A 15642-nucleotide genomic window follows, 5' to 3' on the forward strand; every position below is an offset into this window, starting at 1 on the left:
CTATAGACTCAGTTTTAAACAGAGTCAAGAGGTCACCTATACGTAACGATCCATTTACTCCAAGAAATATCTTCTCAGCCAGATTTTACATTTCCACTTTCAGGACTCCTACACTAAGGGAAAGCCCCATCTGTAGTCAAGTTGAGGGTGGCTACTGCAATCAATAAAGTTGGCCATGCAGTGCTCACAGAAGTTGCCCAACATGGACACGTTGGAGTCTGGATACTCCTGGTTTTATGGCCATCAATCTGTGTGACAATTTGAATAAAAGAGCTACGGAGTTAAATTGTTAAATGTCACCTTGAAACAAACACTCTCCTTTACAATGGAAAGAGAATTTAAAATTTGCAATGGCTGAATAATATTAATATTTGGACTGGTGTGCATTTGGTATTGAGGTTCTCATTATTTAGATGATCCAGGTCCATTCTCTTCAGAAACGATGACCAGAGTTTTAGAGTAAAACCAGTTACTCTGTACCTTCCAGGAATGGGGGAGCTCTGTAACTCAAGATGAACAGCTTAGGGAAGGAGCCAAGAAACTACCCTGGAAGGATTTAATACTTTGGAGAGAAGGGGAAAAGCACATCTGTCTTCTCCTGCTAGAGGAACATGCTGGGTCTTGGGAATTCAGTAGGGGATTTTTTTAAAGTGCAGGACACATGCACACTCTCTCCCATCCCCCATCAATCTGAGCAGCTGATACAGCCTTTAAAAACGAACACACTGTATTTTTATTATGCATCTACTTATCCTATTCCTGGGGGACAAAAAAAGAGGAAACTGGCCAATGGTTGCAGGTGAGCGCTAAACTAATTTGCTCGGGTAGCCAGTCACTTCCACTACTTCGGAAAGCCTGTGGCTGGCTTAGGTGCCCAGAGTCCATGGTGACTCTTGGGTTACAAAATTTGTGAAAATGAGGAACAGGTCTAGCAGGGAGCATGCAGCCACTACAGCCCTATACTGGGTCAATCCCCCTCCCCACCTAAAGCGCCAGGGTGACCCCTCGCCACGTGGAGCTGCCTCCCATGGATCTCCCCACGAGGGCTAGGAACCGCCAGTGGGTGGCCTGTGGCTCAGGGCAGGCGTAGGGGTTTCTCCTCAGAGATAGGCGGCACTAAGCAGGGCGGGAAATGGACTGAAGCCCTTGGCCTGCTTGTGGGCAACGCTGCAGTCCAACAGGCTCCACGTCCGGCGTCAGGCCAGACGAGAGGGCAGCGGAACGCTTGGCCTCGCTCCTTCTCCCCCACCCCATCCATTCCGCCGGTATCCCACAATCCTCTCGTTCTCTTTTCCAAGATGGCGCTGCTGTGGGCTCCGCGGAGCCTAGTGGCTCTCGCTGCCTTCTATCGGCGAAGGCGGCTCGCAGCTTCCTTGCTCCGGCAACCGGCGGCCTGCGTCCACGGCTGGACAGCCGGCACGGGGCTGAAGCGGAGCCAGTCCCCCCCGCGGATTTACCGGGTACGGCGGGGAACGTGGGTCCCTCCCGGGAGCGGGCGCTAGCGGGGAGCGCTGGGCAAAGGGAGGAGGGGGACGTGGGCAGAGCTCAGCCGCAGGCTCTGGGGTGCGAGGGGCAAGGCCAGTGGGGGGCGGATAAGGGGACTCGTCGGCCTGGGCTTGCTACATGGCGGCTCCGTGGCTCCGGATTGCAGGGGACGGGGCGAGCGGGGCTGAAGACGTGAGAGCAGCGTGGCCGGGGAGAGTAGAGCCAAGCAGGCTGTGAGTTTCTGCACAAGAGCGTGGGGGTTGGGTTGTTTTGCGAGTGGATGCCTTGTGTTTTTCTGCCTGTTTCGACTGATAAACCTTAGCTGGTGGAAAGGGTCAGTTTGTAATTTTCCTTTTGAGCCTCCTTTCCTCTGTTGTTGCTTTCAGTAGGGTTTATTAAGGTGGTTTCATTGTTCTTGGATGTCCTCGTTCTGTTGCCCAGTAATCTCTTGGGGAAAAAATTGTACATATGTGCTAGTGGATGAATATACACAACATAAAAACACCACATAGGCCAGACCAAAGGTCCATCTAGGCCTGTATCCTGTCTTGTGACAGTGGCCAATGTCAAGTGCCCCAGAGGGAATGAATGGAACAAATAATTGTCAAGTGATCCCCTCCGTTGCCCATTCCCAGCTTCTTATGTCTGAGTAGATTCGTTTTTCCTGTGCTCCACTCCCAACCATTAACTAATCAAGATATTGCACCTCACACGGTTATTTTGTTGAACATTTTAAGTGATCTTGATTGAGTGGGAAAATCTCTGGTGCTATAGCATAAATATAAGGGGTCCTGAGTAGGCAGTTGTTCTGTAGTGGGTAACTGAGGACCTTATACTAGTTACACTGGCTTTAATAGATTATACAAGTTGGACCTCTGCGGTATGGCACTTTTGGGACCTGACCAATCCTGAATGAGAGAGTTTGTCAGACCAGGGATGGTCAATTCTGATCCCTCTGCTGCTGGCCTCCAGGCTCTCCTCCAGGAGCTGCCAGCCTCCCATTTGGGCTCCCCTCACAGCCACCATCCCACTGCTGAATCTTGCTACTGGGCTCCACTGCTGGTCAGGCTTCTTGACCCTGGGTGCCAGACTGGCTGCGGGCTGCCAGCCCCTGGCCATTGGATAGGCTCCACTTCTGATCCTTCAGCCATAGTCTAGCTCCAGGCCCCTGGCCATGGCACCAACTCTGCTCCCAGTCCCACGGACTGGCTCTGTTCCCAGCTGATGTCCCCTCCACTGCCAGACGCCCAGCTGGCCCCCACTCCTAGCTGTTGGGGCTCTGTGATCCAGAGGTTCTCTGGTCCAACAACACCAGACCAGAGAGTCCTGGACCAGAAAGGTTCAACCTGTACTGTGTTCTCATTTATACTGTGTATCTCTCTTGAGATATCTGTGGCTGTTAATTTTCATGCACTTCAGTTCTAATGGTTTTAAAACAAAGTTGCAAGCTTTTTTAATTGTTCTTTTAATTGTGAAATGTTTATCATCTAAAAATATTTAACATGAGAAAGTTCTGTTGCATGTTGTTTTGGTTTATCATTTGTGACACGAGGGCTGATAAAAAATGAAACCGTCTTTTTATATTAAAAGTACTGGTTTAGGTTGACCCAAAATAACAGTCGGCTGTTAAGTATGTTTGAGGACATGTAATTAGAGTGAAGCTTTAGTCCAGTGGTTCCCAACTGCCGGTCTGTGGACGGGTGCTGGGCTGCAAAATACTGGCAGCTGGGCCACAATGGCTGATGGGGCTGAAGTCAGCTGTTGGCAGTGGCCCCTCGGTGGACCAGTAGCATTTTATTTGGATGTTAATTATAATTAATACTAATATTATAATATTTGTTATGAATATGCAAGTAAAATGCTACCAGTCTGCCAAAAGTTTGTGAATCAGTTTGCTGGTCCGCAGTATAAAAAAGGTTGGGAACCATTGGTATATTCTAATGGAGACAGTGTCGGTATCAAAAAGCCACCCCAACATTTGGTGGTAGTGGCATTCTCATCTTGGCATAGAAGCCAAGAAAATGACTACTCTAAACCTTCGCTTCTGAAGAGCATGTTGCACCTGTGTTATGTGATGCCACACTTTTGTTGGTATACAAATGTAAGAAGTATGGGGAATAAGCAGAAAGAACTTGACATGCTAGTAAATACACCAATTATGTCATAGTTGTGTTTATCAGAGATTGGTGGGATAATACATATGATTGGAATATTGGTATAGTAGATAAGGATGTGAACGCATAACCAATAGCTGGATTTACATCCACCGTTACACACAGGGCCCCGTCCCATTCTTGGGGAGCCAGCTGGCACCCCACATTGCTACCTAAGGCAGGAGCCACTGCCACTCTGCATGGTTTCCTCTGATACAGAGGCAGCGGTGTGAGGCAGCAAGCAGGAGCTGGTGCACACTGGGAGCCTGCTTCAAAGCCGACTCCCCATGTGCACCAGCTCCCATGGGGCGGCAGGCAGCTTATCGTCATTGCCTCTGATACAGAGGCAATAGCACAGGGCAGCCGCTGGCTCCTCGGGAGCAGGCGCATGTAGCTGCTTAGTTTTTCAATGGTTACACGTTTACACAACTACCCTCATTTTAGCATCCGTAATAGAAGGGTACAACTTGCTCACCAAGGAAAAAAGAGAGGCGACGTTGCCTTATATATCAAAATTGAGTATACTTGGACTGCGGTTGAGATTGACATAGGAGGCAAACTTGTTGAGCGTCTCTGGGTAAGGTTAAAAGAGGTGGAAAAAAAAGAGTGATGGGAAAAACAGTTAAAAATGTTAACCATGTAACCGATTACAATTAAATTGGTTACATGGTTAAAGGCTGCCAGCTCTTTGGTTAACTAGTTAAACTCTTACATCCCTAGTGATGTCATTGTGAAGATCTATTATGGACTACCTAACCAGGAAGAAGAGGTGGATGAGGCTTTTTTTTTCAACAACTAACACAATCATCCAAAGCACAGGACTTGGTGATCATGGGAGAATTCAATTATCCAGACACCGGTTTGGAAAATAATACAGCAGGGCACAGATTATCCATCAAGTTCTTGGAATTTATTGGAAACCATTTTTTATTTCAGAAGGTGGTGAAAGCTAATGGGGGGAGGCTGTATTGGATTTGATTTTAACAAATAGAGAGGAACTGGTTGAGTATTTGGAAGTGGAAGGCAGCTTAGGTGAAAGTGATAATGAAATCATTTTCATGATTTCTAAGGAATGGTAGAAGGGAGAAGAGGAAAGTGAAGTCAATGGATTTCAAGAAGGCAGACTTTAGTAAACTCAGGCAGCTTTTAGGTAAGATCCCATGGGAAGCAAGACTAAGAGGAAAAACAATTGATGGCAGTTTTTCAAAGGGGTACAAGAGCACATTATTCTTATATTCTCTATCTAGTAGAAGTATAACGAGAGATGACTCAGGCTTAATAAGCAGATCTAGAATGATCAAAAAATCAAAAAGGAGTCCCATAAAAAGTGGAAACTAGGACAAAGTGCAAAGTATGAATATAAACAAATAACACAAGTATGTAGGGGCAAAATTAGAAAGGTGAAGACACACAATTAACTCAATATAGCGAAAGACATAAAGGGCAACGAAAATATTCTGTTAATATATTAGAAGCAAGAGGAGGACCAAGGACAGCATAGGCCCATTGCTCAATGAAGAGGGAAAAACAGTAAAGAAAATGGCAGAGGTGCTTAATGAATTCTTTGTCGGCTTTCATCAAGTAGATGGGTGGTGATTGGATGCCTACAATGGTGAATGCTGGAGAAGAGGAGGTAGGTTCAGAAGTTAAAATAGGAAAAGAACAAGTTAAAAATTACTTACAAAAGTTAAATGTCTTCAAGTCACCAGGGCCTAATGAAATGCATCTTAGAATACTCAAGGAGCTGATTTGAGGAGGTATCTGAGCTATTAGCTATCATCTTTGAAAAGTCATGAAAGATGGGAGAGATTCCAGAAGACTGGAAACAGGCAAATGTAGTGCCCATTTAGGCTTGTTGGGTAGTTGAGTTGACTACTTGCTTCCCTTCCCTCTTGCTGCTTTCGTATCAGAAGCAGTGAGTGGGGGAAGCAGTGCTTGGGGGGGGTCAGTTTAAAAGTTGGCTCCCCCTAGCACCATCTCTGCAGTGCTGCCTACCCCCTCCCTGTGCTGCTGCTTCTATCAGAATTCTATCAGAAGCAGCAGCGCAGGGGGCGGGGCACGGGAGGGTGGTAGCTCCTTTACCTAGCATGAGCTGGGACTTGAACTGGGCTTGCTCAGTCTTGGCTCATACTGGGACTTACCCCTGCTGCACCCCTACAGTTTAAATGTAGTAGGATCCAGGTGCGCAGGCAGCCTTGCTCCTAAATTTAATCTGTAAGGGCGCAGTGGGGTAGCTACTGGAACTGGTATGAGCTGCGACTGATCAAACCTTCTTTTATTGACTAATTGTGTAGTTCAGTGTTTCTCAAACTGCTTTGCGGAGCCCTAGAGCCCTGCAAGACATCTCCAGGGGCTCCAGGCGAGGTTGATGAACTGGAAACATCAATAGGTACAACACATACAATCAGTGGACCACTGGGGCTCCGCATAAATTTTTATGCATGTAAAGGGCTCCGGAGCCCAAAAAGTTTGAGAACCGCTGGTGTACTTGATAAAAATGTTATTGACTACATGATTAGTGAATTACCCGCCTCTTAACATCCTTACTGCAAACATCTGGAAGAAATTAAGGTAATAGTTAACAGTAAACATGGATTTGTAAAGAACAAATCCTGTCAAAACAACCTGATGGCTTTCTTTGATAGGATAACAAGCCTGGTGGATAAGGGTGAAGCGGTGGACATGGTATACCTAGACTTTAGTAAAGCATTTGATACAGTCTTGCATGATTTTCTCATCAATAAACTAGGGAAATACAACATAGGTGGGTGTAAATAGTTGGATAACTGAAGTCTTAGAGACTTCAGGGGGTAGCTGAGTTAGTCTGTACGGGATAAACTTTAAAAAAACAACAACAAATGCTCTGGTAGCACTTTATAGACTAACAAAACATATAGATGCTATCATGAGCTTCTGTGGGCACAGCCCACTTCTTCAGATGACTGGAGTTTTGAGTTTAGGATGTGTAGTTATTGATGTTTCACAGTCATGCTAGAAGGGCACAACAAGTGGGATTCCTAAGGGGCCAGTTTTGGGACCAGTTCTTTTTTCAATATTTTCATCAGTGATTTAGGTAATAGCATTGAGAGTACGCTTATATAAAGGAGCAGTTCTAAGTGCTTTGAAGGATTGGTTTATAATTCAGAATGGTCTGAGGTAAATAGGATGGAAATTCAATAAGGACAAATACAAAGTACTTCACTTGAGGAGGAACAATCCATTTCATGCATACAGTCACTTCCTATTTTGTCTAGGAAGGAGTACTGCAGAAAGGGATCTAAGTGTCAGTGGATCACAGGTTAAATATAAGTTACCAGTCTTACACTATTGAAGAAGCAAACATCATTCTGAGATGCATTAACAGGAGTGTTGTAAGCAAGACACAAGAAGTACAGGCAGTCCCCGACTTACGCGGATCCGACTTATGTCGGATCTGCACTTACAAACGGGGCTTTCTCGCCCCGGAGCTCGCAGGCAGCGGTCAGCCACCTCGACCTCCGGGGCGAGAAAAGCTGCTCGCGGTGCCCCTGGTCTGCTGGGGACCGTCTCCAGCAGACCAGGGGCACCGGGAGCAAAGCCGCAGCGGCGGCGGGTCCCGCGCCAGAGCAAAGCCTCAGAGGCGAGGCACCCCGCCGCTGCGGCTTTGCTCCCCGTGTCCCTGGTCTGTTGGGGGGGGGGGGTGCAGCTAGTGTGCCCTCCCCCCCTCCCAGCAGGCCAGGCTTTTGTTGTGGACCCTGGGGCAGAGCAGCTGGGGCGCTGCCGGTTGGTCCCGCAGCGCCGCTCTGGGCACTACTGGACCAACCCGGCAGCACCCCAGCTGCTCTGCCCCAGGCATCCCCAAGTCAGCCGTTGCTGAAAGGAATCAGCGGCTGATCAGTTTCAGCAGCAGCTGACTTGGGGTTCTTAAGTTGAAACTGTATGTAAGTCAGAACTGGCGGTCAGATTCAGCAGCGGCTGAATCTGGACGCCAGTTCCGACTTACATACAGATTCAACTTAAGAACAAAGCTAGAGTCCCTATCTTGTACGTAACCCGGGGACTGCACAGTAAACTTCTGATAATCCGGCACCTTTAGGACCTAGGGGGTGCCGGATTATAAAATATGACGGACTATCAGAAGGAAAGGCTATGAGGGGTCTGATCCCAGACCCCTCATAGCCCCCCCTTCTGATAGTCCGGCTCTGCTCCAGGTGTCCCTGATTCAGCCGCTGCTGGTCAGTTTCAGCAGCAGCTGAATCGGGGACGCCTGCAGCAGAGTAGCTGGAGTGCTGCCGGGTTGGTCCAGTATCGCCGACCCTTGGTGCGGTGAGACCAACACGGCAGCACCCCAGCTGCTCTTGGGGATGCCTGGGGCAGAGGAGCTGGGGTGCTGCCGGGTTGGTCCCGCAGCGCCGCTCCTCAGCGCTACTGGACCAACCCGGCAGCACCGCAGCTGCTCTGCCCCAGGTGTCCCCAAGTCAGCTGCTGCTGAAACTAATCAGTGGCTGACTCCAGGAAGCCCGAGGTAGAGCAGCTCTGCCTCGGGCTTCCTTGAGTCAGCCGCTGGTCAGTTTCAGCAGCGGCTGAATCCAGACGCCTGGGGCAGAGCAGCTCGGGCGCTGCCAGGTTGGTCTGGGAGCGGCAACCCTTGGTGCTGCAAGACCAACCCGGCAGCACCCCAGCTGCTCTGTCCCAGGTGTCCCCAAGTCAGCTGCTGCTGAAACTGATCAGGGGCTGATTCCCGGAAGCCCGAGGCAGAGCAGCTCCTGGAGTCAGCCCCTGATCAGTTTCAGCAGCGGCTGAATCGGGGACAGATGTGGTGCTGCCGGCTTGGTCTAGCAGCCCCGAGGGGCAGCGCTGTGGTACCTACCCGGCAGCACTCCAGCTGCTCTGCCCCCAGCTTCCCCGATTCAGCCGCTGGTCAGTTTTAGCAGCGGCTGAATCCAGGAAGCTGGGGGCAGAGCAGCTCCAATGGTCCGGCTGCCTGGAGCACTTCCGGGTTCCTGATGGTGCCGGACCATCAGGAGTGCCAGACCATGAGATGCCGGACTATCGGAGTTTTACTGTAATTCTCCTGCTCTACTCTGTGATTAGACTGTAACTGGAGTATTTCGTCCAATTTTGGGCACATTTCAAAAAAGATGTGGAGAAATGGGAGAAGATTCCATGAAGAGCAACAAGAATGATTAAGTAGCGAGGAGTCCTGTGGCACCTTATAGACTAACAGAAGTGTTGGAGTATAAGCTTTCATAGGCAAAGACCCACCTCATCAGATGCATGATTAAAGGTCTAGAAAATATGACCTATGAGGGAAGGCTGAAAGAATTGGGCTTGTGTAGTTTGGAAAAGAGAAGACAGAGGGGACAGGATAACAGCTTTCAAGTACCTGAAAGGGTATTACAAGGAGGAAGTAGAAAAATTATTCTCCTTTAACCTCTCATGATAGGACAAGCAGCAGTGGGCTCAAACTACAGCAAGGGAGGCTTAGTTTGGCCTTTAGGGAAAATTTCCCAACTGTCACGGTGGTTAAGTGCTGGAATAAATTGCCTGAGGAAGTTGTGGAATACCCATCATTGGAGATGTTAAAGAGCAGGTTTAAGTAAACATCTGTCAGGGATGATCTGATGGTGGTTGGTCTTGCCATGAATGCAGGGGACTGACTTGATAACCGCTCAAGGCCCCTTCCAGTTCTAGGATTCTATGATTCAGGAGTGTTATTTTAAAAGATTTGTTTTCAACATATAAATTAACTTAAAATTAGTTGGGACCTAATAACCTCAGAGCTGACCTTTCTCTTTATGGCCCTGTATAAACTATGAATTCACATTCCAACTCTTAGACTTTTAAACACAAATCTATACAAAGTAAAAAAATAAATAAAAATCTTTCAAATATATTTAACTAGTTGTGACCAGTTCTAAGAGTTGAGTTATTTTTACAAATACAGTCCTTTCACCGTGGTTAGTGGTGGCTGCCTGACTGCTGCTGGGGCACAAGGCTTGTTCTGGGGCTGCTCCGCGGTTCAGCTCCAGGTTAGGAAGTGTCTGTACTACCAACCCAAACCATGCTCCTTGTACTCTAAAAGGACTAAAACGCTATATTATCATAGTTACTGTTAATTTTAATACACTTAAAAATGTGTAGAACTTGTTGAATAGTAGAAAATATGTATTGAATGTATTTTTTGATAGAATAGTATTTGAATAAATATTAAAACTGGTTGATTAAATATTTAATGTGATTATTTTTTCACTTGATGGTAAAATGTTATAAAAATACTGTTTTACATCTCTATTCTTTCTTGCCAACACATCGTTTTATTAGTACAGGCAGTCCCCAGGTTACATGGATCCGACTTACATCGGATCCCTACATACAAACGGGGTGAGGAAACTCCACACTAGCTGCTTCCCCTCAGCAGACCAGGGAGACGCGAAGCTAGCGCTCCCCTCCAGCAGACCAGGGAGACGCGGAGTGGCTTTTCTCAGCAGACACCTCAGCTTGAGAATAAAGGACTGAGGGAAGTGAGGTGTGGGAGAATAAAACTGAGCTCTAGAGAAATGTTTGGCTAGAGTTTCCCCTACAATATGTACCAGTTCCGACTTACATACAAATTCAACTTAAGAACAAACCTACAGTCCCTATCTTGTACGTAACCCGGGGACTGCCTGTATATCTAGTGTATATTTTCCATAAAAATCTTAATTTTTTAAATTACTATTTATAACATATTTTAATTCCAATCATAGCAGATCTAGTTCTTTTTTTTTTTAAGCTCATCATCATAATGTCTGCTGTAATTGACTGGCTGAAAACCTATTTACATTTTAATCCTGTGTCATTGTTATTTGATTTAGAATGTTTGATTCAGAATACACTGCATTGGAAAAGATTAAATTCTGTAGCAGCCAACGTAACTATAAAAAGGAAGAAAAGGCAACTGTAACAGTCTCTATTAAAGGGGCACAGGTAGTATGTGACTGACAGTAGTACAGTACCAAGAATCACCAGGGAGCCCTATGACAGCTAGTCTTCTTTTACAAGCACCACTGTTTCATAATTCTAGTCAGATGCTAGTGTAACCCTGCTTATGAAACAGTTAAGATTTAGTCTACAGATTGGAATAGTTTTTAACTGGGTTAATAGACCATCTTGATTAACTATGGCTATGAGAAAATCAGAATTTCTGCCTTCTGGGACATTCTGATATTTCAACATTTGTATTTTGTCTTGAAATGAAAGATCAAAACATCAACATTTTTAATGAAACAAATTCTGAAAGAGTTTAATTACAGAATTGTTGAAATGTTTTCTTTCAGGGTGTTGATCTGAATTTAAATGTTTCATTTTGAATCAATTCAATATTGCATCATCCTGTGGGGCCACTGTCTGATGGAAGTTTGAGTGTCTTATACTGTTATTTCTTCCCATGGGCCGGGATCAGATCTCCCCTGATCACTACATGTCAGTCATGGGAGTATGCAGTGCACCACAGAAAATGGAGCCTATAGCAGAAAACAGAGGTGGAAAGCATCCCGGTACACCTTCCTTCATATACTCTGGCACCATAGGCAGATGCAGTTTTGGTTTAGTTAAAAAAACAAAACATTAATTTCAAGTAGAGATGTTACATTTAGATTAATTGGCTAATCAAATATTCCATTCAATTGTGTCAACTATTCAATTAGTCAATAAGGGAGCCTCCGCCTTTGATGTGTTGCCACAACCCCAAGGCTGTTGCTACATTTCAAAGGCGAAAGCGCTGCAGGCAGCACGGGGCCAGCAGGGGGACTCAAGCAGTCCCCTGCTGGCCCTCTGCTCCTCACAGCATTTCAAAGCAGCTGTATCGCATGGAGCCTGGGGTCCTGGGAACTGTGAGCTGCCACTCTGAGCTGCCAGGGAGCCCGGTATCAGGCTCTACTTGGCGTTTCTGCTGCTGCTTTGAAGCACCCCTTTCTTCCCTTCCCTTCCCTTCCCCTCCCCCCGCCTCTTTCTGATAGAGGCAGCAAGGGGGAGGGGGAAGCGACTAGTGTGTCAACTATCCGATGAGCATTTGCTCATCAGATAGTCACTAGTTGACTTGTCATTTGCATCTCTGATTTCATGTTGATCCCACCCTGAGCAAAATATTTAATTGAATGCTTATGTAACAGGAAATCAAATTTTTTTTGCAAGTATAGAAATTCCGTTTTTTGCCAATCATTCCATGTGGAGCCCTGTCCCCAGGTAGCTATTCGGTTGGTGGTGGTCACTCTGTAGTATTGATGACCTTCAATCACTCCCTCCCTTTTTGTGTTATAGAAAACAGTCCCATTCAAGGCATTCCCCATTTTCCTGGGACAACCAAACCCTGATCTTGATTTAAATTATGAAAAGAGGAAACTGCACATCGATTTGGTGGTCCTAGCTCTTACCAGTTAGGAGGATTTCTTGAACAAACGGACTCACAGGCAGATAGATGCACTCTCTCTATATAAATTTTAGTTAATTTTTTTAAATCAAGTAGTGGCTAAGCCTTTGTGACCAGAATTTGAATGCCTAAACCAGGTTTGACGTTTCACCTTTCTAGTGGGAGCAGAAAATACTCATTTCAGTTTATTCAGTTAGTTGAGTAAAAGGACAGTTCATTCTAAGTTGAGAAACGGATTGGTGAAGCTAGTTTTCTTTTTTCAATCTGTAAATGAAAGCATATATGAATTGTGCTAGTTCTACAGTCTTGAATAGGGGTGAGGAACCTTTTTTGGGTTGGGGCTACTGACCTACAGAAAAATCAGTCAAGGGGCACGTACAAGTAAGAAGAAATTGCCCCTCCCCCCGCAGCAAAAATCCTCCTCATTGATGTAGCCCCTGACTGAGAAGTGGGAAGATATTCCCCTCACACGCCAGAGCCTGGGAGGCCCAGGCTAGTAGATTTTGTGTGCTCCAGCCCCACAGGGGGATGGTAAGGGGCCTGGAGTGCTAGTGTGGGCTCCCCAGTGCTGGGGGGTGGGAAGCCCTAATCCTCCAGCCAGATCCAGGCACGCTGGGAGCCACATCTGGCCCCTGAGCCTTAGGTTTCCCACCCCTCCTCTTGAAGAACATGATGACCAGAAACAATAAATCCTGTTAATTAACTTCAGATAATACTTCCTGTTATGATACATCAGTTTTAAATACAAAACATGTTTTGCATGCTATATGTTTTCTCATGTATCAGTACATTTATGTTAGCTTTATTTAACTAAAAAATGTTGATTTTGTGCATTTTTAATTTAATTACAATTGCCATCCACTGCAGCTTGACACATCACCAGTAAAAAAAACAAACTCTAATAAACAAGACACATATTCACCATTTTTTGACATAATAAAGATGTAAAAATGAAAAATCTGAATAAATGTATGTTAATCTACAATTTGCTAAATAAACGTATTTAGGCATCGCATCTCTTGCAGACCATTAAATGAAAGTTCCAGATATAACAGCAAGATTGAGCTGAGTACTTGAAGTCTGTTAACTTCCAGATAAGTCTGAATTCTTCCCGTGCCATCACGTATTACTTACAGCATGAACGATCCTGTACCATTCCTCTTTCAGCTGTCTAGTGATATTCCTGCTGTTGTACAAGATTTGGTTTCATTATTAACTATGAACTATTTCCATAATTTCTGGGTATCTTCAGAGATAGTGGGCTGTTGCATTCTGAGAAATCTAGGCATTTGTTATAAATTCCCTCTATTAATACCTAGTATTTGTGTAAGTCTTTTGCTTTCAAATGCATTTAGATGTCTGTTTGTCTGTAGTTCTGGATTTCCAGCTTTCATATCTATATATTCAAGGAGAAATAACATTTGAGTTGAAGATTCAGAATTTGATCTTTAAACAGTAGGTTTTTGATGCACAAATCTTGTTTAAAGTAAATGCAGCTGCTGCCTTGCCATTTCATGATGCTATTTCCTTCTGGACATCCCAATGACTTGAACATTAATGTCAGGATATGTTAGTTGATTCTGTTCCTGTATTCCTTTGCTTTCCAAAGTCATGTGAGAGTTGGGAGTTCTCATTTGATTTTTTTTCTCCATAACCAATTAACTCTCTTTTTGACAATGCTGGACACTTTCATTCTTGACTTGCATGTAGTTTTAGCTGTCACTTAAAAGACCTATGTCATCAGCAAAATCGAATCTAGTGTATTATTGTTATAATGCCTGGGTTGTATCCATCTACACTTTTTCTAATCATTATGTCAGTAGCAATGCCAAGCAATAGAGGTGAGAGAAGGATTCCTTTTTGTTATACCAATTAAGTTCCTGTTTGATTTTGAAATAAACTTCCCCTTTTAAACATGGGTTGAAGAGATTTGTGTTGATAATCCTACTGCATAGTTAACATTACGTGCATCTTAAGTGCTAGAATACATATATTTTGGATAAGTACTTTACCGTGGATATTTTAAAAATTATTTTCACAGAGAAAATAACTTCTATTGGCTTCTTTTTTTTTCTGAATTGGCTGGCTGTACACTCCATTTTATCTCCTTCTATTTCTGTGTTGATTTTTTTTCTTCTTGACATTTTCCATTCTTATCTCTATTTCCTGACATTTGTTCAGTAATTCTCCCTCTTTTCCACCACTTTTTAAAATACATTTAAAAGAATACAATATTTTATAACTTGTCATAGACAAAATGTGAAAGGTGAAATCTAAACATCGTCACCTTTAAAGTCCAAACAATTTTTATGACCTTCACTTAGAATTTAATGGCAAAGTCTTTAATGATAATTCAGCTCCATTGAAACAGCATAACAACAGGGAAGGATCCCCCCCCACACACACACACACGTTGCTGAAATGCTAAAACTGTTGCAGAAAATGCCTTGCTGTATTATGTTTATGTTGTCCAAAGACAACTATAACAATCATGTACTCAGATTGAGATACCAGTTATATTATTAATATGCAAGTCAGAATTTCTGTTGTCGGCTGTGAATATCTTTGGTAATACATGATGCTGTATCTTTGGTAATACTAGTAGATACTGCAAAATAACCTTTTTTGTTGTTGTTGTTGTTGGCTTCCAAATAACATTTTTTGGTAATCTGGCTCCAAAATAGTAACATCAAAACTGTAGCAATGCAAAACAGAGTGGTAAAGTAAGAGTATTGTAAACAATCTCAAATATTACTGCATCTAAATGTTAAAATGAATGAGCTACCCTTGAAAAACTCTTGAATAGCTATTTATCATCAAACTGAAATTTTAAATATATTTATTTCAGAAGTACATTATTTGACTAGCTATTTATTACCATTGGTTCTGATTAAATGCCTGTGACAGACATAATGCTATCATTTATCAGAATCTAGTTCTAATTATTTGCTTAGATGGATAAAATGGCTGGGCTGAAATAAATAACAAAAGACTAGTACACATGATAAAAGGGGTCTTGTTTTTAAACATGTTTAAGACAGAAATTCAGACATAAGACAGAAACTTAATCCTTATCCTTTTTATGATGAGGTACTGCAGTACTGTTCTCATGCAATATTTATGCACAGTGGATTTAAAACAGACAAAAGAGTTCATCAACTTGTAACATTTATTGTTGGTCTATTTGAATGATCTTGAAAAGTTACATCATTAGAAAATTTTTAATAGAAAGATGATTTTGGAGAGTGATGCAGAGAGTGGGAATGTAGTGTTAGGCTGTCTGCTTTGTAATGAAGTAGGCATACATTTGTAGTTAGTGAAATGACGGTGATATGGCATGATATTTTGCAAAAATCTCCAGATTACTTAGTGATACCTACTGAGCCCCATCAGACTTTGATTTCTGTCATTATCTCTCTGTTTCTAAGCTGTCGACAACTGTTCAAAAAAACAAAACTGTTATAATTGTGACCCTTGTATTGTTGAGAAAGAATGTGTTTAGGCAAATGTTGTGAAATTTGGAGACCTAGAAAAGGAAGGAACACTTAATCTAAAGCACTGTTCTTTCAACTTTTTGTTATTCGTAATAATACTTTGTTGTTGTAATGCTGAGGA

General features: G+C 43.8%; 1 protein-coding gene across 1 annotated transcript in view; it reads left to right on the top strand.

The window, feature by feature from the left end:
• The first annotated feature begins 1262 nt into the window (after positions 1–1262).
• ABCB7 (ATP binding cassette subfamily B member 7) overlaps positions 1263–15642 on the top strand; it is an 84020-nt gene continuing 69640 nt past the window's right edge. Inside the window, exon 1 of the mRNA XM_075940890.2 lies at positions 1263–1460. Within this exon, the coding sequence (XP_075797005.1) occupies positions 1299–1460 (162 nt within the window). The 5' untranslated portion in view covers positions 1263–1298. The remainder of the gene's footprint in view (positions 1461–15642) is intronic.

This window comes from Pelodiscus sinensis, chromosome 13, assembly GCF_052426305.1.
Source record: "Pelodiscus sinensis isolate ZL-2025 chromosome 13, ASM5242630v1, whole genome shotgun sequence".
Classification (NCBI taxonomy): Eukaryota; Metazoa; Chordata; order Testudines; family Trionychidae; genus Pelodiscus; species Pelodiscus sinensis.